Source organism: Pongo pygmaeus, chromosome 10, assembly GCF_028885625.2.
Source record: "Pongo pygmaeus isolate AG05252 chromosome 10, NHGRI_mPonPyg2-v2.0_pri, whole genome shotgun sequence".
Taxonomy (NCBI): Eukaryota; Metazoa; Chordata; class Mammalia; order Primates; family Hominidae; genus Pongo; species Pongo pygmaeus.
The window spans coordinates 8,004,570-8,028,636 of record NC_072383.2 but is presented as its reverse complement, the minus strand read 5'-3'; the positions used below and the strand labels follow the sequence as shown (position 1 = coordinate 8,028,636).

At 45.6% G+C, this 24,067-nt stretch overlaps 1 protein-coding gene across 5 annotated transcripts in view; it reads left to right on the top strand.

Moving 5' to 3' along the window:
* Positions 1 to 19,325, top strand: part of SLC2A14 (solute carrier family 2 member 14) — a 63,272-nt gene extending 43,947 nt beyond the window's left edge. For 3 of the 5 annotated variants that reach the window (XM_054444273.1, XM_054444272.1, XM_054444274.1), the window contains exons 4-11: positions 724 to 884; positions 2,479 to 2,719; positions 3,605 to 3,767; positions 4,793 to 4,980; positions 10,885 to 10,989; positions 12,626 to 12,727; positions 14,181 to 14,384; positions 17,324 to 19,316. In XM_054444273.1, coding sequence (XP_054300248.1) covers positions 724 to 884; positions 2,479 to 2,719; positions 3,605 to 3,767; positions 4,793 to 4,980; positions 10,885 to 10,989; positions 12,626 to 12,727; positions 14,181 to 14,384; positions 17,324 to 17,542 — 1,383 coding nt within the window. In that variant the 3' untranslated portion in view covers positions 17,543 to 19,316. Of the gene's footprint in view, positions 1 to 723; positions 885 to 2,478; positions 2,720 to 3,604; positions 3,768 to 4,792; positions 4,981 to 10,884; positions 10,990 to 12,625; positions 12,728 to 14,180; positions 14,385 to 17,323 lie in introns of all 5 variants that reach the window. The other 2 variants (XM_054444271.2, XM_054444270.1) reach the window with 1 other exon arrangement.
* Positions 19,326 to 24,067: the final 4,742 nt, after the last annotated feature.

Here is a 24,067-nt window from a genome sequence, read left to right as displayed (position 1 = left end):
TGAAGATGGAGACAATATTGGTGGGGAAAATTAGTGGGGTCATTTAATCAAAGGAAAAAGCTCATTTACTCCTTGTACCCTGGGCGGTGCTGTTCTTCCTCCCACTCTTTCACCCTATAGTAATACACTTCCTGTATTATCCCTTAGGGGTTAGTTAGTTACCAAGCTGGCCAGGTTCGCTTAGCAGAGAGCTGGGGTGAACATCAGTGCTGCCCCCTACTGGGATATTCAGGACAAATGAAAAATTACTATTCCAGAGAGAGTTAACATTAATTCCAATATGTTATCTGCCTCTTCCATTCCCGTCTATTCATTCCCTTGATTCTCGAGGGAGGAAATGATCCCTAATATTTGTTTTGTTTTGTTTGTTTGTTTGTTTTGAGATGTAGTCTTGCTCTGTCACCCAGGCCGGAGTGCAATGGCGCTATCTCGGCTCATCGCAAACTCCGCCCCACGGGTTCAAGCGAGTCTCCTACGTCAGCCTCCCGAGTAGCTGGGACTACAGGCACGCGCCACCACAACGGGCTAATTTTGTATTTTTAGTAGAGACGGGGTTTCACCATGTTGGTCAGGTTGGTCTGCAACTCCTGACCTCAGGTGATTCACCTGCCTCGGCCTTCCAAAGTGCTGGGATTACAGGCGTGAGCCACTGCACCCAGCATATTTGTATCTTTTGTTCTCATCCAACTGTAATAGTCTGTCCTCCCACCTTTTATTTTGCAGATCATAAAGGAATTTATCGATAAAAGTTTGACGGACAAGACAAATGCCCCTCCCTCTGAGGTGCTGCTCACGTCTCTTTGGTCCTGGTCTGTGGCCATATTCTCCATCGGGGGTATGATAGGCTCCTTTTCCGTCGGACTGTTTGTCAACCGCTTTGGCAGGTATTGACTAGAAACTGGGCAAGGAAGTGGGCTCTACCAGCCGCATTGAGGACAAGTGTGGAGAGTTAGGGCAGGGAGGTGATGATGCCTTTGAATAAGAACACCTTGAATTCTAATCAAGGGAAACCTAGTCTAACTGGCCCCGAATATGACTGCCCTTGCTTGGAGCTCCACTACCCTGGCTAGCTCCCACCCAACTGTGCAAGAGATGAACTGTGTGAGTGATGGGCCTTTGCAGTCCAGCTAGGGATAGTTCAGAATTATTCCCTAGTAAACTCAGCTATGGGGTTTCCAGAAACATACTTAATTTACAAGGTCCAAAGTTGATTACTCTTCTAAAAAAAAAAAAAACTGGGGTCTCATATAAATGTTTTTGTTATCTTACACAGGATTGGTAGGAATTATCTTTAGTCTATGGCAAATGTGGATAATGGCCAAAAAAAGAAAACTGAATCGTCTTTTTTTTTTTTTTTGAGATGGAGTCTCACTCTTGTCACCCAGGCTGGAGTGCAATGGTGCAATCTCGGCTCACTGCAACCTCTGCCTCCCGGGTTCAAGTAATTATCCTGCCTCAGCCTCCCGAGTAGCCGGGATTACAGGCACCCGCCACCACGCTCGGCTAATTTTTGTATTTTTAGTAGAGATGGGGTTTCACCATATTGGCCATGCGAGTTGCAAACTCCTGACCTCAGGTGATCCGTCCACCTCAGCCTCCCAAAGTGCTAAGCTTACAGGCATGAGCCACCGCGCCTGGCTGAAAACTGAATCTTCTTATTTTATACTAGCTTAGTAATCTATTTTAGAAGGTAGAATGTATTTTCAGTTATGACTTACAAAGGAACTCTTTTAATTTGCCAATTAGGTATTCTAGAAATGCAAGAGTGTAATTCACATTTAAAAATTGATAAGGCAACCTATTTTACTTGCTAATGTTCTTCCCCCTCTGTCCTCCCTCTGCCCAAGAAGCAGGGTCTTGCTCTGTCACCCAGGCTGGAGTGCAGTGGCCCAATCATAGCTCACTATAGCCTTGACCTCCCAGTCTCAAGCAATCCTCCCACCTCAGCTCCCTGAGTAGCTGGGACTACCGGTGGGCACCATCATGCCTGGCTCCCAACTAGAAATGTTCTGATCATAGAAAGTAAAAAAGGGCTGGGTGTGGTGGCTCACACCTGCAATCCCAACACTTTGGGAGGCCGAGGTGGGTGCATCATGAGGTCAGGAGTTAAAGACCAGCCTGGCCAAGATGGTGAAACCCCATCTCTACTAAAATACAAAAAAATTAGCCAGGCATGGTGGCAGGTGCCTGCTATCCCAGCTACTCAGGAGTGTGAGGCAGAGAATTGCTTAAACCTGGGAGTCAGAGGTTGCAGTGAGCCAAGATGACGCCACTGCGCTCCAGCCTGGGCAACAGAGCGAGACTCTGTCTCAAAAAAAAAAAAAAAAAGAAAAGAAAAGAAAGTGAAAAAGAAAAGTTAGACCAAAAAAGGAGTTGATATGAGCCTGGAGAAGAGCAGAAATTTAATGAATACAGAAGAGGAGAGGTTAGGAGCCTCTCACTTTGCTAATTCCACTTTGTCTTTGATTAACCTTACAGGCGCAATTCAATGCTGATCGTCAACTTGTTGGCTGTCACTGGTGGCTGCCTTATGGGACTGTGTAAAATAGCTAAGTCGGTTGAAATGCTGATCCTGGGCCGCTTGGTTATTGGCCTTTTCTGCGGACTCTGCACAGGTTTTGTGCCCATGTACATTGGAGAGATCTCGCCTACTGCCCTGAGGGGTGCCTTTGGCACTCTCAACCAGCTGGGCATAGTTATTGGAATTCTGGTGGCCCAGGTACTCTAGAACTTCTCATACTTAATGAGTGTTAGTTTCATGGGTCATTAAAAAAGTTATCATAGGTAAAGCACTGAAGAATATCTGGCACATGTTCAATTACATATGGAAGTTTTAGATAATAGATAGTAGCTGAAGAAGCAGGTTGAGTAGAGAAAGGAAAAGGAGCACAATTTCTTTTTTCCTTTTTTTTTTTTGAGAGGGAGTCTCACTCTGTTGCCCAGGCTGGAGTGCAGTGGCATGATCTTGGCTCAACCTCTGCCTCCCAGGTTAAAGTGATTCTCATGCCTCAGCCTCCCGAGTAGCTGGGATTACAGGTGCACACCACCACATCCGGCTAATTTTTGTATTTTTAGTAGAGACAGGATTTCACCATGTTGACCAGGCTGTTCTCAAACTCCTGACCTCAGGTGATCTGCCCGCCTCGGCCTCCCAAAATGCTGGGTTATAGGTGTGAGCCTCTGTGCCTAGCAATTTTTTTATTTTTTTCAATGGTAAAATAATGTATGATTTTCTGAACTCTTGTTTTGTTTTATTTTTGAGACGGAGTCTCACTCTGTTGCCCAGTCTAGAGGGCAGTGGTGCGATCTCGGCTCACTGCAAACTCCGCCTCCTGAGTTCAAGCAATTCTCTGCCTCAGCCTCCTGAGTAGCTGGGATTACAGGTGCCCACCATCACGCCTGGCTAATTTTTGTATTTTTAGTAGAGCCAGGGTTTCACCGTCTTGGCCAGGCTGGTCTTCAACTCCTGATCCACCTGCCTCAGCCTTCCAAAGTGCTGGAATTACAGGCGTAAGCTACTGCGCCTAGCCAACTTTTTGTGTTTTAATGAACTTGTGGCCTATGAAGTATGGGGTTTATAGCATTATCTTTGTGTGGTTTCTAGATCTTTGGTCTGGAATTCATCCTTGGGTCTGAAGAGCTATGGCCGGTGCTATTAGGCTTTACCATCCTTCCAGCTATCCTGCAAAGTGCAGCCCTTCCATGTTGCCCTGAAAGTCCCAGATTTTTGCTCATTAACAGAAAAGAAGAGGAGAATGCTAAGCGGAGTGAGTATCTTTCACTCTTTAGTATACGAAGTATATGGTTGTGGTTTGTTTTAAGGGTGAGGGTACTGGACCCATTTTCTGTCGTACCATTTCCCTGCCTGTCAGAATCCAAGTGAAGACGGTTCTGATTACTCTTGTTTGTTTTTTCTTTTTTTGAGACAGAATCTCGTGCTGTTGCCCAGGCTAGAGTGCAGTGGTGCGATCTCGGCTCACTGCAACCTCCGCCTCCTGGGTTCTAAGCGATTCTCCTGCATCAGCCTCCGGAGTAGGTGGGATTAGAGGCATGTGCCACCACCACCACGCCCAGCTAATTTTGTACTTTTTTTTTTTTTTTTGAGACAGAGTCTTGCTCTGTTGCCCAGGCTGTAGTGCAGTGGCGCAATCTCGGCTCACTGCAACCTCTGCCTCACAGATTCAAGTGATTCTCCTGCCTTAGCCTCCCGAGTAGCTGGGACTACAGGTGCGCGCGCCACCACGCCAGCTAATTTTTTTTTTTTTGTATTTTTATTAGAGATGGGGTTTCACCATGTGGACCAGGCTGGTCTCGAACTCCTGACCTTGTGATTCGCCTGCCTCGGCCTCCCAAAGTGATGGGATTACAGGTGTGAGCCACCGTGCCTGGACCATCTAATTTGTATTTTTTTTTTAAGTGAAAACAAGTTTATTGAGAAAGTAAAGGAATAAAAGAATGGCTACTCCATAGACAAAACAGCGACTAATTTGTATTTTTATTAGAGATGGGGTTTCACCATGTTGGCCAGGCTGGTCACGAACTCCTGACCTCAGATGATCCATAAGCCTCGGCCTCCCAAAGTGCTGGGATTACGGGCAAGAGCCACCACACTGGGCTCTGATTACTCTTTAGTAAAATTTTCAGCCCCTAAAGAATGAGGTGAGAGGGCAGTTCAGGAACGGATGCTATCCATCACCTCATCTCGTGCGGCCCTTTCCTGGCTGCCTTATAGGAAGAATGAATTTGGGGCAGCACGTTGTCTTTATCCTTTCCTCTTTCTTCTTTTCACCAGTCCTCCAGCGGTTGTGGGGCACCCAGGATGTATCCCAAGACATCCAGGAGATGAAAGATGAGAGTGCAAGGATGTCACAAGAAAAGCAAGTCACCGTGCTGGAGCTCTTTAGAGTGTCCAGCTACCGACAGCCCATCATCATTTCCATTGTGCTGCAGCTCTCTCAGCAGCTCTCTGGGATCAATGCTGTGAGTATGATACTTTAGGGTCAAATGTGTCTTAAAATATTTCACTTAAAATGCCAGGCATGGTGGCAGTGTGCCTCTGTAGTCTCAGCTACTCAGGAGGCTGAGGCCGGAGAATCGCTTGGACCCAGGAGGCGGAGGTTGCAGTGAGTGGAGATTGCGCCATTGCACTCCAGCCGGAGCAACCAGAGCAGAACTCCTTCTAGAAAGAAAGAAAAAGAGAGAGAGAGAGAGGAAGAAAGAGAGAAAGAGAGAAAGGAGAGAAAGAGAGAAAGAAGGAGAGAAAGAAAGGAAAGAAAGAAAGAGAGAGAGAGAGAGAGAAAGCAAGCAAGCAAGCAAGCGAGCCTGGAAGGACACTGGCAACTTCAGACTGAGCTGACTTTGCCAGTCTCTATGTTTTTTACAACTAGAATAGGGAGCATGATTGTTTAAAGAGTGTGGCAAAACAGAGGCTAGCATTTGGCAGGTAGCCCTTGTATTCCATGCTAATATCAGCTTCCTGCTATTGAGTGTGGATTGTGGGAAGAGAGTACTCCTGCGCCTTCTAGTCAACTGTGGATAAAATATGGATATGAAGAGCACCCTTGTACTTCATCCCCTGAGGGTTTTCCATTAGTCTTTGATCAATGGGATTAAATCATTTTGTAACAAAGCATTTTGCAAAACTTAGTATTTTGAGCATCAAATACTCAAAAATTTGAGCATCAAAATGCTCAAAATACTAAGTTGGTTCTTGGCCTTTTCTCCTACCTAACACCAGGATATTTGTATTTGAAGTGGCAGTGCTTCTTGTGAGGGGTTAGAAGCTGTTTTATCAGAATGTACAAGGAGCCAGGTGTGGTGGTTGCTCATGCCTGTAGTCCCAGCTACTACTCAGAGGCTGAGGTGGGAATATCACTTAAGCCAAGGAGCCAAGCCTGGGCAATATAGCATGACCCTGTCTTAAAAAAAAAAAAAAAAAACCAACTTGGGAGGAAATACAAAGTAGTTAGAAAAAGCCTCCTAGGTGATTTTGATGAATCCCAGTCTCAAATTTCCTCATTTGGAAATGATAATGTAGGCCACACGTATTACTGGAGAAAAATGTGCTCCCGAGACTTTCCAGAGCAGCAGAGCTGGGACTAGGCAGGTGAGGCAGCTATGTGCAAGTGTAGCCCTGAGAATGAGCACCTCTTTAAAGAATGTACCTTGCGTTAGTTCTGTGCCTGTTTAAAAAAAAAAAAGAAAGAATAAAAGAATGCACCTGAGGCAACTCCCTAGCTGCCTCACCACAGTCCGGGCCCTGCAAAACAGGGTTAGAAAAAAAAATCACCTGTGGGAAATTACAGATGATCCATGAGCACTCTGAGGAACAGACTCCTCCCACCACTTCAGAGTATGGTATGTGCATTCTTTCTTTCTTTTCTTTTTTTTTTTTTTTTTTTGTGAGACGGAGGAGTCCCGCTCTGTCACCCAGGCTGGAGTGCAGTGGTGCAATCTCGGCTCACTGCAACCTCTGCCTCCGGGTTCAAGCGATTCTCCTGCCTCAGCCTCCCAAGTAGCTGGGACTACAGGCACGTGCCACCACGCCCAGCTAATTTTTTGTATTTTTAGTAGAGATGGGGTTTCACTATGTTAGCCAAGATGGTCTCAATCTCCTGACTTTGTGATCTGCCTGCCTTGGCCTCCCAAAGTGGTGGGATTACAGGCGTGAGCCACCGCGCCTGGCTCTTTCTTTCTTTTTTTTTTTTGAGAGGCAGTCTTGCTCTGTTGCCCAGGCTAGAATGCAGTAGCGCAATCTCAGCTCATAGCAACCTCTACCTCCCAGGTTCAAGTGATTCTCCTGCCTCAGCTTCCCAAGTAGCTGGAATTACAGGCGGCCGATACCACAAACAGGTAATTTTGTATTTTTAGTAGAGATGGGGTTTCACTATGTTGACCAGTCTGGTCTTGAACTCCTGGCTTCAAGTGATCCACCTGCCTCGGCCTCCCAATATGCTAGGATTACAGGCATGAGCCACCATGCCCGGCCTGTACATTAATTATTGTTGTACTAAGGTGGCTCCCAATTTAGTCAATGAGCGGATTTTGCTCCACATATAATCATCACCCAAAGTTAGCTGCACCAGAATTATGGGGGATGGGATTCCTGAGTCGGCTGAATCGAGAGTCTCCATGTAAGAGGGCTGGAAATTGCCTGTAAAAAAATAAATCTGGGCCGGGGGCGGTGGCTCATGCCTCTAATCCCAGCACTTTGGGAGGCTGAGGCGGGCAGATCACCTGAGATCAGGAGTTTGAGACCAGCCTGACCAACATGGCAAAAGCCTGTCTCTACTAAAAATATAAAAATTAGCTGGGCGTGGTGGTACGTACCATCTAAAAATCAATCAATCAATCAATCAGTCTGATGCATAGCAGGCTTGGAAATCACTTTTCCAACCTACTTTTGTGCAAACGATGTATTTTTTTTGTTTTTTTGTTTTTTTTTTTTTTTTGAGACGGAGTCTCACTCTGTCACCCAGGCTGGAGTGTAGTGGCGTGATCTTGGCTCACTGCCACCTCCACCTCCTGGGTTCAAGCGATTCTCCTGCCTCAGCCTTCTGAGTAGCTGGGATTACAGGCGTGCACCACCTCGCCTGGCTAATTTTGTGTTTTTAGTAGAGACAGGGTTTTTCCAGGTTAGTCAGGCTGGTCTGGAACTCCTGACCTCAAGTGATCTGCCCGCCTACACCTCCCAGAGTGCTGGGATTACAGGTGTGAGCCACCTCGCCTGGCCCAAGAAGTTTGATTGAGATGTGTACATGTACATTGGGTTTTTGATGTGTAGACATTATGATAAGGAAGATAATTGTGATAACTATTTATTGCTTGTTTAAACTGCTCAAGTAATTACTTTTGTACCAACCTAATATCTTTCCCCACAAGCTTGACATCATCATATAATATGTTGAGATTTTGTTTTGTTTTGTTTTGAGACAGTCTTACTCTGTTGCCCAGGCTGGAGTGCAGTGGCTCGATCTCGGCTCACTGCAACCTCTGCCTCCCAGGTTCAAGCAATTCTCCTGTCTCAACCTCCCGAGTAGCTGGTACTACAGGCACCTGCCACCACACCTGACTGATTTTTGTATTTTTAGTAGAGACAGGGTTTCACCTTGTTGGTCAGGCTGGCCTTGAACTCCTGACCTCAGATGATCCACTCGCCTCAGCCTTCCAATGTGCGGGGATTACAGTCGTAAGCAACTGCGCCTGGCCAATTATAATCTTATTTTAGAAAATATAAATATACATAGTTTACATCTTACATCTTAGGGATTTAAATAGTTATTTCTTGAGAAGGTAAATCCCAATGTAGAGGTCCATATTATCAAAAAGACTAATAAATATTGCTATGGAGGCAAATACTCTGGGTGAAATAAACTGAGGTAAACCTGGGTAACCTAGATAATGTTCCCTTGTTAACTTGAGGTCTGAGTCCAATATTTTAATATTTCTTTTCTTTTTTTTTGAGACGGAGTTTCACTCACTGCCCAGGCTGGGGTACACTGGTGCGATCTTGGCTCACCACAACCTCCACCTCCTGGGTTCAATTGATTCTCCTGCCTCAGCTTCCCGAGTGGCTGGGATTACAGGCTTGCGCCACCATGCCCTGCTAATTTTATGTTTTTAGTAGAGACGGGGTTTCTGCATGTTGTCAGGGTGGTCTTGAACTCCCAACCTAAGGTGATCTGCCCGCCTTGGCCTCCCAAAGTGCTGGGGTTAGAGGCGTGAGCCACTGCACATGGCCAATTTCTCATAGCTATGGTAGTTGTAGCAACCTTACTTTTTTTTTTTCTTTTTTTTTTTTTTGATACGGAGTCTTGCTCTGTTGCCCAGGCTAGAGTGCAGTGGCACAATCTCAGTTCACTGCAACCTCCACCTGCCAGGCTCAAGTGGTTCTCCTGCCTCAGCCTCCCAAGCAGGTGGGATTATAGGTACCCACCACCACACCCAGCTAATTTTTTAATTTTTATTACAGACAGGGTTTCACCATGTTGGCTAGGCTGGTCTCGAACTCCTGACCTCAGGTTATCCACCAGCCTCGGGCTCCCAAAGTGCTGGGATTACAGGAATGAACCACTGTGCTCGGCCAGCAACCTTACATTTTAGCGCAGTGCCTAGTAAATAACAAACATAGTAATTTATTTAATATATATTAAATTACAATAGTAGCTAGTATTATTTCATAAAACACTTCAAAAGGGCCTAGGCCTAGGAAATACAGCCCAACCTCTGCTTATTCAATGAGCAGGATAAGGTTATTCAATTAGTTCACTATCAAATTGAGACATCGATGTGCCTTTCAGTGTCTTGAGGGTTTGGGGAAGAGTCAATTAAAAAAGCATTTAGCTGGGCCTGATGGCACATTCCTATAATCCCAGCAACTTGGGAGGCTGAGAGGCAGGAGGATCACTTGGAAACCAAGAGTTTAGGACCACACACAGTGAGTTGCTGTCTCAACTTATAAAATTACACCTTCTTTTGTTTATTTTTGTTTTTTTTTTAGTTAGTAGGAATTACACCTTCTTTTGTTTATTTTTGTTTTTTTTTTTTGAGACGGAGTCTTGCTCTGTCACCCAGGCTGGAGTGCAGTGGTGCCATCTCGGCTCACTGCAAGCTCCGTCTCCTGGGTTCACGCCATTCTCCTGCCTCAGCCTCCCCAGTAGCTGGGACTACAGGCGCCCACCACCACACCTGGCTAATTTTTTTTTGTATTTTTAGTAGAGACAGGGTTTCACGACGTTAGCCAGGATGGTCTCGATCTCCTGACCTCGTGATCTGCCTGCCTCGGCCTCCCAAAGTGCTGGGATTACAGGCGTGAGCTACTGCACCCGGCCTACACCTTCATATAAGTTGGTGAAGCAAGAGGAAATGGAACAGTGGGAATAAGCATAGTTAGAAGCAACAATTGAAATTAGTAGCTAAAATTGAGAACATTTAAAAAGAGAAAGGAGGGTGAGGTGCAGTGGCTCACGCCTGTAATCCTAGCGCTTTGGGAGGCTGAGGTGGGCGGATCACAAGGTCAGGAGTTCAAGACCAACCTGGCCAACATGGCAAAACCCTGTCTCTACTAAAAAAATACAAAAATTGGCTGGGCGCAGTGGCTCACGCCTGTAATCCCAGCACTTTGGGAGGCCAAGGCGGGCGGATCACGAGGTCAGGAGATCAAGAACATCCTGGCTAACATGGTGAAACCCTGCCTCTACTAAAAATACAAAAAATTAGCCAGGCCTGGTGGCACATGCCTGTAATCCGAGCTACTTGGGAGGCTGAGGCAGGAGAATCGCTTGAACCCAGGAGGTAGAGGTTGCAGTGAGCCGAGATCACACCACTGCATTCCAGCCTGGGCAACAGAGAGAGACTCTGTCTCCAAAAAAAAAAAAAAAGAAATACAAAAATTAGCTGGGCGTGGTGGCAGGAGCCTGTAATCTTGCCACTGCACTCCAGCCTGGGTGACAGATTGAGACTCCGTCAAAAAAGAAAAAGAGAAAGGAGATAAGATTCAGAAGATAATTCATTTGCAGAAGGGATATTAGGATTGAACAAAAATCGTAGTAAAAGGACTTCTTACCTCCTGGGACTTTTAAGTGTTTTTTAAATTTTATTTTGTGGTGGCAGAGTCTTGTTCTGTCTGGCCTCCCAAGTAGCCGGGACTACAGGTGTGCGCCACCACGCCTGGGTAATTTTTGTATTTTTAGTAGAAACAGGGTTTCACCATATTGGCCAGGCTGGTCTCGAACTCCTAACCTCAGGCAATCTGCTTGCCTTGGCCTCCCAAAGTGCTGGGATTACAGGCCTGCGCAACCACGCTCAGCCTTAAGTATTTTTTGAGGGTTCTGTGTAACTGGTGTGCAGAATTGTATCAAAGTTGCATGTTTTCTTTTCTCCTAGGTGTTCTATTACTCAACAGGAATCTTCAAGGATGCAGGTGTTCAAGATCCCATCTATGCCACCATCGGCGCGGGTGTGGTTAATACTGTCTTCACTGTAGTTTCTGTAAGTTGGATGGTTTGGTAATTTTAGGGGGAGAAAAGAATCCTTGCTACAGATGTTCAAAGATGGATTGCATGGCTCCACCACTATTTAGTTACACCTTTTTTGTTATTTTTATTTTTTTAAATTTTTTGAGACAGAGTCTTGCTCTGTTGCCCAGGCTGGAGTGCAGTGGTGCAATCTCGGCTCACTGCAACCTCGGGCTCCTGGGTTCAAGTGATTCTCCTGCCTCAGCCTCCCCAAGTAGCTCAGATACATGCGTGCACCACCACGCCCAACTCATTTTTGTAATTTTAGTAGAGACAGGGTTTCGCCATGTTGGCCAGGCTGGTCTTGAACTCCTGACCTCTGGTGATCCGCCTGCCTAGGCCTCCCAAAGTGCTGGGATTACAGGTGTGAGCCAGCGTGCCCGGACTGTTGTTTAATTTTCCTTTGGAAAAAAGAGATACATTCAATGCTGAGTGTAGTCTTCACTCTTCAAGCAAATATGGGATGGATGGGAAAAGAGGAAGTACAGGAGGGACTATACAGTATGCTTTGAACTTGGAATTGGAGGAGAGGTGTTTGGAAAAACTTTCAAACTGTTATTCCTCTGTTTTTACACTAAAACAACAATAATAACAGAAGATTTCTGTGACCCCCAAAATATATAAGGATTTGTCCCCATCAAGTAAGCAATCAGTTCTGTAGTGGACACCATCTAGGTGTCCTGTAATTTAATTATGACACTGTCTACCTGGAGATAGCATCAGATCTCACAGGTTGGTGGCCCAGTTCCCAAGACTGCCCCCCACTCCTGATGCCAATCACAAGCTCCAGGTTGTTTTACCTGTGCTTCTGACCCACCAGCTGTAGATCAGGATTCCCACGACACCCTCTTTGGGTTTGATTAATTTGCTACAGTGGCTCACAGAACTCAGGAAAATTGTTTCCTAGTTTGATTTAAAGGATATTTGAAAGCACAGAAATAACCAGTTGAAGAGAGATTCACGGGGCGAGGTCTGGAGGGATCCTGAGCATGGGCGCTTCTGTCTCTGTGGGGTTGGGGTGCACTCCTAGCACATAGATGATTTGTTGCTGACCTTCCTGTCAGCTTCCACGGGTTCAGATATCTGGAAGCTCCCCACACCCTGCCTTTTGGACCTTTTATGCAGACTTCATTGGTTCTCCGTGATTGAAGCATGGACAACTGTTCTGAAATGTGATTGGATAAAAAGGGAATGATCTGAACCCAGCTGGGCCTGTCTGCTTAGAGTATTTGTTGGCCTCTCTGTAGCATTTCTTCCTCTAGGGTGTGGGGCAGGACCCTCTCTGAAATGAGGGTTTTATGACCCACAGTCAGATTAGCGTCCTGCCAAGTGGGAGGACAGGAGAAAGTCAGAGAAGAATTCTATTTTCTGAGGCCTGCTCCTGAGGCCTAAAGCATCCCAACATTATACCAAAAGACTCTACCAAGGGCTATGGGGATTTTGAGCCAGGACCTGTGAATGGAACACAATATGTATGTATATAAAATGATAAATCACAGGAGGTGTATCCATAACAAGTGTCCTGCTGTTGGTAAGGCAGATTTCAAGTAACTCAGACGCTGTTTTCATGGAAAGGAAAACTGAAGTTTCATGTCATATTCTTCTTCCAGCTATTTCTGGTGGAAAAGGCAGGAAGAAGGACTTTGCATATGATAGGCCTTGGAGGGATGGCTTTTTGTTCCACGCTCATGACTGTTTCTTTGTTATTAAAGGTGAGTGCTCTTTGAGTGAAGAAAAGCGAGGGAGGGGGAAAGGAAGAGAGGTTACAGTTGACTTCTGTGACACAAGGGGTGGGTTGTTAACGTTGCAGTTTGTCAGTAAAGTCAGAGGAGAGAAGCAGGATGCCCAGAGTTTAAGAAACATGGGTCATCAGAGAACTGGAGGTAAACTGTTAGAATCCTTACATTTATAGAACATTATTATGGTTTATAAAATAAATTATCTAATTTAATTCTTTTTTTGTTTGTTTGAGACGGAGTTTTGCTCTTGTTGCCCGGGCTGGAGTGCAGTGGTGCAATCTTGGCTCACCACAACCTCTACCTCCTGGGTTCAAGTGATTCTCCTGCATCAGCCTCCCGAGTAGCTGTGATTACAGGCATGTGCCGCCACGCCCAGCTAATTTTTTATTTTTAGTAGAGACAGGGTTTCTCCATGTTGGTCAGACTAGTCTCGAACTCCCGACCTCAGGTGATCCACCTGCCTCAGCCTCCCAAAGTGCTGGGATTACAGGCATGAGCCACTGTGCCCTGCCTAATTTAATTCTTAAAATAATATCAAGGTAATCACATTTTATGGATGATGACGGGGTCTCAGTACAAAGTGACATATATGAGATCACATAGATGGGATTCAAAAATCCAAGCCGGGCTGGGCGCAGTGCTTCATTCCTGTCATCTCAACACTTCGGGAGGCCAAGGTGAGAGGATTGCTTGAGCCCAGAAGTTCAAGACCAGCCTAGGCAACATGGCAAGAAACTGTCTCTAAAAAAAAAAAGTATTTTTTTGTTTTTGTTTTTTGTTTTTTGAGACAGGGTCTTGCTCTGTCACCCAGGCTGGAGTGCAATGTTGCCATCTCGGCTCACTGCAATCTCTGCCTCCCAGGCTTCATTGATTCTCCTGCCTCAGCCTCCCTGGTAGCTGGGATTACAGGCATGCGCCACCACACCCAGCTAATTTTTGTGTTTTTTAGCTAATTTTTGTGTTTTTTTAGTTTCACCATGTTGTCCAGGCTGGTCTCCAACTCCTGACCTCAAATAATCCACTCACTTCACCCTCCCAAAGTGCTGGGACTATAGGCGTGATACACAGTGCCCAGCCAAAAAAACAACAACAAAAATTTTTTTAATTAGCCAGGTGTGGTGGCACATGCCTCAAGTCCCAGCGATCTGAGAGGCTGAGGTGGGAGGATTGCTTAAGCCCAGGAGATCGATGATGCAGTGAGCTGTTTTAGCACCACTGCACTCTAGCTTGGGCAATAGAATAAGACCCTGTCTCAAAAAATAAAAATAAAAATAAATCCAAGCCTTTTGATTCCACAGCCACTCCACAGCCACTCTTTGTATTGTACATCAGGACAGGAGGAGCTTCCCATTAGTTGCCTCTGGGAACCTAGATCTTGGGTTACACTGTCTTTAAATTTAATCTTCTGTGTTCCCTCCTCTTACAGGATCACTATAATGGGATGAGCTTTGTCTGTATTGGGGCTATCTTGGTCTTTGTGGCCTTTTTTGAAATTGGACCAGGCCCCATTCCCTGGTTTATTGTGGCCGAACTCTTCAGTCAGGGCCCCCGCCCAGCTGCGATGGCAGTGGCCGGCTGCTCCAACTGGACCTCCAACTTCCTAGTCGGATTGCTCTTCCCCTCTGCTGCTGTAAGTAAACTCACCTTATCTATGTATGTATGTATGTATGTATATATGTATGTATGTATCTATCTATCTATATATATATATATATATTTTTTTTTTTTTGAGACTGAGTCTCGCCCTGGTGTGCAGTTGCCCGATCTCAGCTCACTGACAAGCGATTCCCCTGCCTCAGTCTCCCGAGTAGCTGGGACTACAGGCACCCGCCACCGCGCCCAGCTAATTTTTGTATGTTTAGTAGAGATAGGGTTTCCCCATGTTGGCCAGGATGGTCACGATCTCTTGACCTGGTGATCTGCCCGCCTTGGCCTCCCAAAGTGCTGGGATTACAGGCGTGAGCCACCGTGCCCGGCCAACTCACCTTATCTTAAAACCAGCCTACGTAGGCTGATATATTGAAGATACGCCTTAATAATACAGTAGTCAGGCTGGGCGAGGTGGCTTACTCCTGTAATCCCAGTACTTTGGGCGGTTGAGGTGGGCAGATAACCTGAGGTTGGGAGGTAGAGACCACCCTGACCAATATGGAGAAATCTCGTCTCTACTAAAAATACAAAATTAGCCGGGCATGGTGGCGCATGCCTGTAATCCAAGCTACTCGGGAGGCTGAGGCAGGAGAATCACTTGAGCCTGGGAGGCGGAGGTTGCGGTGAGCCGAGATCAAGCCATTGCACTCCAGCCTGGGCAACAAGACAGAAACTCCATCTCAAAAAATATATATTATAATAATAATAATACAGCAGTCCCTCCTCATCTGCAGTTTCAGTTACCTGCAGTCTAAAAATATTAAATGGAAAATTCCAGAAATAAACAATTCATAAGTTTTAAATTGTGCCCAGGAGCAGTGGCTCAAAGCCGGTAATCCCAGGACTTTGGGAGGTGGAGGCGGGCGGATCACTTGAGGTCAAGAGTTCGAGATCAGCCTGACCATCATGGTGAAACACCATCTCTACTAAAAATACAAAAATTAGCCAGGCGTGGTGGCACAAACCTGTAGTCCTAGCTACTCGGGAGGCTGAGGCAGGAGAATCGCTTGTACCCAGGAGGTGGAGTTCGTGGTGAGCCAAGATCTTGCCATGACACTCCAGCCTGGGTGACAGAGCTAGACTCCATCTCAAAAACAAAACAAAAAAATTTACGAATAGAGACAGGGGCTTGCTATGTTGGCCAGGCTGGTCTCAAACTCCTGGGTTCCAGTGATCCTCCCACCTCAGCCTCCCAAAGTGCTGGGATTACAGGCATGCACCACTGTGCCCAGTTTAAGAAAATATCTTTTGTCCATAAAATTGTGAAGAAGAAAATAGAGGATGGGTGAGGTGGCTCACGCCTGTAATCCCAGCACTTTGGGAGGCTGAGGTGGGAGGATCACGAGGTCAGGAGTTCGAGACCAGCCTGGCCAATATCGAGACACCCCGTCTCTACTAAAAATTCAAGAAATTAGCTGGGTGTGGTGGCAGGCGCCTGTAATCTCAGATACTTGGGAGGCTGAGGCAGGAGAATTGCTTGAACATGGGAGGTAGAGGTTGCAGTGAGCCGAGGTTGCACCATTGCACTCAAGCCTGGGCAACAAGAGCGAAACTCCATCTCAAAAACAAAAACAAAAACAAAACTGGCTAGGCACGGTGGCTCACACCTGGAATCTCAGCACTTTGGGACACCAAGGCGAGAGGATCACCTGAGGATGGGAGTGCGAGACCAGCCTGACCAACATGGAAAATCCCCATCTCTATTAAAAATACAAAATTTGCCAGGTTTGGTGGTGCATGCCTGTAATCCCAGCTACTCAGGAGGCTTAGGCAGGAGAATTGCTTGAACCTGGGAGGCGGAGGATGCGGTGAGCAGAGCTCATGCCATTGCACTCCAGCCTGGGCAACAAGAGCGAAACTCTGTCTCAAAAAAAAAAAAAAAAAAAAAAAAAAACTGGATAACTGGGGACTACTGTAATTACTGATGCTATGAAAGATTAGACATCAAGGGCTATAAACCAGATTTTCAATAATACATAGAAAAAAATGATGGCAGAAAAGATTGAAATGGGATGCCAAAACTGGGAATCATTCATTTTTTATTATTTGAGACGGAGTCTCACTCTGTTGCCCACGGCGGAATGCGGTGGCTCTCGGCTCACTGCAACCTCCGCCTCCTGGGATCAAGTGGTTCTCTTGCCTCAGCCTCCTGAGTAGCTGGGATTACAGGCACGTGCCACCACTCCCAGCAATTTTTTTTTTTTTTAATATTTTTAGTAGAGATGGGATTTTGCCATGTTGGCCAGGCTGGTCTCAAACTCCTGGCCTCAAGTGATCCACCCACCTCAGCCTCTAAAAGTGCTGGGATTACAGGCATGAGCCACCACACCCAGCTCAGCAACACAGATTTTAAAAATAATACTCAAGGCCGGGTGCAGCGGCTCACACCTGTAATCCCAGCACTTTGGGAGGCCAAGGCGGGCGGATCACAAGGTCAGGAGTTTGAGACCAGCCTGACCAATATGGTGAAACCCCATCTCTGCTAAAAATACAAAAATTAGCCAGGCGTGGTGGTGGGCGCCTATAGTCCCAGCTACTCAGGAGGCTGAGGCATGAGAATCGCTTGAACCCAAGAGGAGGAGGTTGCAGTGAGCCGTGATCCTGCCATTGCACTCCAGCCTGGGTGACAGAGCGAGACTCCGTCTCCAAATAATAATAATAATACTCAAAAGTCCAAAAATACTCAGTAGACATTTGGAAGCATCTAACTTTAATGAAAAAGAATGACAAAAAGAAAAATATAGAGAAATATAATAAGTTAGCAATAGAATCTTAAGTGAATCTCTGAAGAAACCTGTTTTCATTAAATATGGAAGGGTTATAGCTTGAAGCCTATTGGAAATATGAATGTGAAGGAAATTGAGTTTGTCAATGACCAGATTTTTATATTAACCTTCCTTTTTTCTGTCCTTTCACTAGTACTATTTAGGAGCCTACGTTTTTATTATCTTCACCGGCTTCCTCATTACCTTCTTGGCCTTTACCTTCTTCAAAGTCCCTGAGACCCGTGGCAGGACTTTTGAGGATATCACACGGGCCTTTGAAGGGCAGGCACACGGTGCAGATAGATCTGGGAAAGACGGTGTCATGGAGATGAACAGCATGGAGCCTGCTAAGGAGACCACCACCAATGTCTAAGTCATGCCTCCTTCCACCTCCCTCCCAGCATGGGAAAGCCACCTCTCCCTGAGCAAGGGAGAGACCTCACCAGGATGAACCCAGGACTGCTTCTGAATGCTGCTACTTGATTCCTTTCTCATCGCACGCACTCCATGAGCACCCCAAGGCTGGGGTTTGTTGGATCTTCAATGGCTTTTTAAATATTTTATTTCCTGGACATTCTCTTCTGCTTAGAAGAGACCAAGTGAACTACCTTCATTTCAGGAGGGGTTGGCCGCTTGGCATATGACAACTTTGCCAGCTTTTCCTCCCTTGGGTTCTGATATTGCCGCACTAGGGGATATAGGAGAGGAAAAGTAAGGTGCAGTTCCCCCAACCTCAGACTTATCAGGAAGCAGATACATATGAGTGTGGAAGGCAGAGGGGGACAGCTCTACCCGGCAAATTAACTTGAGTTTTATTTATCTTATCCTCTGGTTTAATTACATAAATATTTATTTTTTAAGTGTAATTTTGCCAAATAATAGAAACAGAAGGAAATTGAGATTAGAGGGAGGTGTTTAAAGAGAGGTTATAGAGTAGAAGATTTGATGCTGGAGAGGTTAAGGTGCAATAAGAATTCAGGGAGAAATGTTGTTCAGTTTTGGAGGGCAAATGATGTGGTGCCTGAGGTCTGTACGTTACTCTTAACAATTTCTGTCCTTCAGATGGAAACTCTTTGATTTCTCAGAAAAGTCGTATGCCTATTTAATAAAGCTACTCATTTCCTTTGGAACTTTATCTTTAAGATAATAGTTTACATGTAGTAGTACTTGAAATCTAGGATTATTAACTAATATGGGCATTGTAGTTAATGGCAGTTGATGGGTTCTAATTTTGGATGGAGTCGAGGGAAGGGAAAGTGATTTCTAGAAAGCCTGTTCCCCTCACTGGACGAAATAACTCCTTCTTCTTGTAGTAGTCTCATTACTTTTGAAGTAATCCCGCCACCTATCTTGTGGGAGAGCCATCCAAATGAGAAACCTAAAATAATTGGTTCTTGGTAGAGATCCATTATTTCTCCACTTTGTTCTTTAGGAGATTTTAAATGTTGATTTTCTGTTTTATTTAAACTCATACCTTTAAAGGAATTCCCCAAAGAATGTTTATAGCAAACTTGGAATTTGTAAACTCAGCTCTGGGAGAGGATTTTTTTCTGATCGATTATTATCTAAAGTGTGTTGTTGCTTTAGGCTCTCGGCACGCTTGCGTATGTCTGTTACCATGTCACTGTAGTCCTATGCCGAGTGCCCTCAGGGGACTTGAATCTTTCCAATAAACCACGTTTAGACAGTATGAGTCAATGTGCAGTGTAGCCCACACTTGAGAGGATGAATGTATGTGCACTGTCACTTTGCTCTGGGTGGAAGTACATTATTGTTGACTTATTTTCTCTGTGTTTGTTCCTACAGCCCCCTTTTCATATGTTGCTCAATCTCTCTTCCCTTCTTGGTGCTTACACATCTCAGACCCTTTAGCCAAACCCTTGCCAATGACAGTATTTTCGTTCTCAGTTCTCACTGTTCCCTCTGGTCATGGAGACTTTGAATAAAAATGCACATAGCTATGGAGTGGGGTTTAGCTGGAAAGGTGACCTTCCAACTTCACGTTAACTTCTGGCTCCTCAAACAGGTTGGCAGTAAGGCAGGGAAGTTGTTTTCCTATTTCTCACTGAGAAGACTGTGAATATTTCCATATGGATTTTCCATTATTGTTAGTTTGATTCTTTGTTTTAAAATAAAAATTCTGAATGTACACAACAACAAGAGTACATTATTTATTTATTTTTTGCTGTTCCTGTAACAACAAAATCAGCTTTAAATCCTGAGTTGGCTACTCAGTACCTGTTGTGACCTTGAGACTTGTATGAGACTCTGTTCTTAGAGTCTCATACATAAGAGAATAGCAATATTTGGCCGGGCCCGGTGGCTCACGCCTGTAATCCCAGAACTTTGGGAGGCCAAGGCGGGTGGATCACCTGAGATCAGGAGTTTGGGACCAGCCTGGCCAACATGGTAAAACCCTGTCTCTACTAAAAATACAAAAATTAGCCGGGTATGGTGGCGGGCGCCTGTAGTCCCAGCTACTCAGGAGGCTGAGGCAGAATCGCTTGAACCCAGGAGGCAGAGGTTGCAGTGAGCTGAGATTGCACCATTGCACTCCAGCCTGGGGGACGAGAGCAAGACTTTGTTTCAAAAAAAAAAAAAAAGAGAGAGAGAGAACAGCAATATGTGTTTATTATGAAGATTAAGTGAAAAAGCCTTCGTGCCTTACTTTTCATACTTGATGAATTATGTTGCCTTCTTTCCCCAGTGAGAACTAGTTTTTTTTTTTCTGTTTTTGTCTTGTGTTCCTTTCCACTTCCTTCCTCCTCCAGTCTTTGCTCTCTACAATTCATCCCACACTGCTGTCAGGGCATCCATGTGACATACAGTACTCCCTTGCTGTCTCCAGGGGACTGGTTCCCAGACCCCTTCTTAGATACCAAAATTCAGAGATACTCAAGTCCCTTATATAAAATGCATATAGTCTGGGCGCGGTGGCTCATGCCTGTAATCCCAGCACTTTGTGAGGCCAAGGTGGGTGGATCACGAGGTCAAGAGATCCAGACCATCTTGCCCAACATGGTGAAACCCCGTCTCTACTAAAAATACAAAACTTAGCTGGGCGTGGTGGCGCACACCTGTAGTCCCAGCTACTCGGGAGGCTGAGGCAAAAGAATCCTTTGAACCTGGGAGGCGGAGTTTGCAGTGAGCTGAGATCATGCCACTGCACTCCAGCCTGGTGACAGAGGAAGACTTGGTCTCAAAAAAAACGCATAAAATTATTATTGTGATGATTTAAATGCAAATAATCTATGCACATCATCTCATGCACTTTAAATCATCTCTAGATTACTTTTAATACCTAATACAATGTAAATAATTGTTAAACTGTATTGTTTTTTATTATTGTATTGTCTTTTTTCCCAAATATTTTCCATCTGTAGTTCTTTGCATCTGCAGATACAGGAGTCGGACTGTGTATCACTATCCTACTTAAAATCCTTTGGCCGGGCACGGTGACGCACACCTGTAGTCCCAGCAATTTGGGAGGCCGAGGTGGGCGGATCACGAGGTCAGGAGATCGAGACCATCCTGGCTAACACGGTGAAACCCCGTCTCTACTAAATATACAAAAAAAAAAAAAAATTAGTGGGGTGTGGCGGCGGGCGCCTGTAGTCCCAGCTACTCAGGAGGCTGAGGCAGGAGAACGGCGTGAACCCGGGAGGCAGAGCTTGCAGTGAGCCGAGATCGCGCCACTGCACTCCAGCCTGGGCGACAGAGCGAGACTCCATCTCAAAAAAAAAAAAAAAAGAGATTCTTCAATAGCTTCCAGTTAACTACAGAAAAAACTTAACCCACCAGTGGATCATGTAACCCCTCTAAGACAAGATCCCTGCTACCTCTTCAGTTTGACTTACCATTTATTTCTTAGCTCCTATTTATATAAAACATCTTCCCCATTACCATATTCATTCACACCTCCATGCCTTCATTTATAAGTTGTGATATTCCACATAGTGAAAATATTTGAGGAGCCACCTTTTCTATTTCTATTTACCCCAGTCATGTGCTCCATAAAGCCTTCCATTTTCCCAAAATGTTCCTTACACTGTGAAATTGTGCATATTAGAAAGAATGAAAAGATGAAATACCCTGACTGTCCCAAAAGTGCCTGGTGAGTACACAATTATTATTAATTTTTTTTGAGGCAAGGTCTCATTCTATCACCAAGGCTGGAATGCAGTGGCATGATCACAGCTCACTGGCAACCTTGACCTCCTGGGCTCAAGGGATCCTTCTACCTCAGCTTCCCCAGTAGCTGGCACTATAGAGGAGTGCCACCACACCCACGACCAGCTAATTTAATTTTTAGTAGAGATGAGGTCTTCCTATGCTGCCCAGGCTGGTCTCCAACCGCCTGAGCTCAAATGATCCTCCCACCTTTGGCCTCCCAAAGTGCTGGGATTATAGGCGTGAGCCACTGCACCCACCTCTCCATAATTGTCATAGCTCCCTCTTTTCCACCTTTGCTTTCTTATGATTTATTCTCTGTATAACCGGAGTAATTTTTTTTTTTGAGATGATGTCTCGCTGTGTTGCCTAGGCTGGAGTGCAGTGGCACGATCTCAGCTCACTGCAACCTCCACCTCCAGTGGAGGGTTCCAGTGATTCTCCTGCCTCAGCCTCCCGAGTAGCTGGGATTACAGGCACACGCCAACACACCCGGCTAATTTTTTTTTTTGAGACATGAGTTTCGCTCTTGTTGTCCAGGCTAGAGTGCAATGGTGAGATCTCGGCTCACTGCAACCTCTGCCTCCTGGGTTCAAGCGATTCTTCTGCCTCAGCCTCCTGAGTAGCTGGGATTACAGGCATGTGCCACCACGCCCGGCTAATTTTTTTGTATTTTTAGTAGAGACTGGGTTTCTCCATGTTGGTCAGGCTGGTCTCGAACTCCTGACCTCAGGTGATCCGCCCACCTCGGCCTCCCAAAGTGCTGGGATTACAAGTGTGAGCCACCATGCCTGGCCACGTCCAGCTAATTTTTGTATTTTTAGTAGAGACAGGGTTTCGCCATATTGGCCAGGCTGGTCTGGAACTCCTTACCTCAAGTGATCTGCCTGCCTCAGCCTCCCAAATTGCTGGGATTTCAGGCGTGAGCCACCACGCCCAGCCCAAAGTGATCTTTTAGAATTGAATCATGTCACTCTGCTGCTTAAAGCCTTCCAATTACACCTTACCACTTAAAATAAGATCCAGACTCCTTCACCATGACTAACAAATCTAGTGACCTTAGGTCCCAGTTTAAATTGCCTTGATTCATTTTCTTTTTTTTTCTGAAACAGAGTTTCACTCTTATTCGCTAGGCTGGAGTGCAATGGCGCGATCTCAGCTCAGTGCAACCTCTGCCTCCTGAGTTCAAGTAATTCTCTTGCCTCAGCCTCCTGAGTAGCTGGGATTACAAGCATGTGCCACCACGGCCAGCTAATTTTTGTATTTTTAGTAGACCAGGTTTTGCCATGTTGGCCAGGCTGGTCTCCAACTCCTGACCTCAGGTGATCCGCCCGCCTCGGCCTCCCAAAATGTTGGGATTACAGGGGTGAGCCACCACGCCCAGCCTGCCTTGATCCATTTTCAAAACTTCCCTATTACAGTTACCCTACCTAAAAGGCTTGCCTTTTCAATTTCATCTCGTTGTCCTTCTTGCGTACTGAAGTCAAGCCCCATTTGTCTTTCCAGTTGTCATAGACATCAAATTCATTATCACTTAGGTTATTTTTGCACTTGTCCCCTTGTGCTTGGGATATTCTGCCTCAGTTTTTCATGTCTGAATCTATCTTATGAATTAGGTCTTAGTTAACAACGTCTGTGGAATATAAGCGTCATAAGAAGCATACTTTGTCAGACTTATTCATGCCTAGAACATTGCCTAACATTTAATTGACTTTTTTGTGTGGTTTTTGTTGTTGTTATGTTTTTGGTTTGGGGTTTTTTTTGAGAGAGTCTCATCGTGTTGCCCAGGCTGGAGTGCAGTGGGGCGATCTCAGCTCACTGCAACCTCTGCCTCCTGGATTCAGGAAATTATCCTGCCTTAGCCTCTGGAGTAGCTGAGACTACGGGTGCAGGCCACCATGCCCGGGTAATTTTTGTATTTTTAGTATAGAGAAGGTTTCGCCATATTGGCCAGACTGGTCTCAAACTCCTGACCTCAGGTGATCTACCCACCTCGGCCTCCAGAAGTGCTGGGATTACAGGTGTGAGTCACTGTGCCCAGCCCTAATTGATGTTTATTAAGTGTATCAGTCTGGGTCCTATCAGAAGACAAAAATCACACCTTTTTTTTTTTAACAGGGAAAGGTTAATATAAAGAGTACCAAACTATAATAAAAGTAACTGTAAGATGTAAGAGAAAATGCAGTTTCCTAGAGCTGGGGGAGATTATCCAAGAAAGGACATACCTGGAAGGAAGGCCACTGCCATCTCCTCAAAACTGCGGTGCACACCTTACTGGAGAATGTAGAGTTGCAGTTTACTGGAGAGCAGAGAAGTCTGCTGGTTTGCCTGGGTCAGTGCTGGTGTGCAGTCCCTGGGCAAGTACGGAACACACAGCTGGTGACCAGACATGCAGATGTGCAGACGGAGTCGAGGCACCAGAGGGGTGGGAGGCCTGGAGTGTGGCATCCCTGTGAAAAGGGACCACCAGGCCAGGGTGTGGCTGGGGCAGGTCACCACCAAATTTCCTCTCGTCTATACTGCTGGCCTATGGTGCAGCCACTGGAACCAGCAAGAGAATCCCCCTTCATCCTGCAGTATCCTTCCAGCACCATCGACTGAGAAAGCATTGCTCTTAGTACTCTAAAAAGGAAATGCTTAAAGGAATTCCATCCATTTAAAAGCAGGTATTGAAGGATGAATTCGGAGCTGACAGACAATAAATTGACAACTAGCACAATGAGTGTTA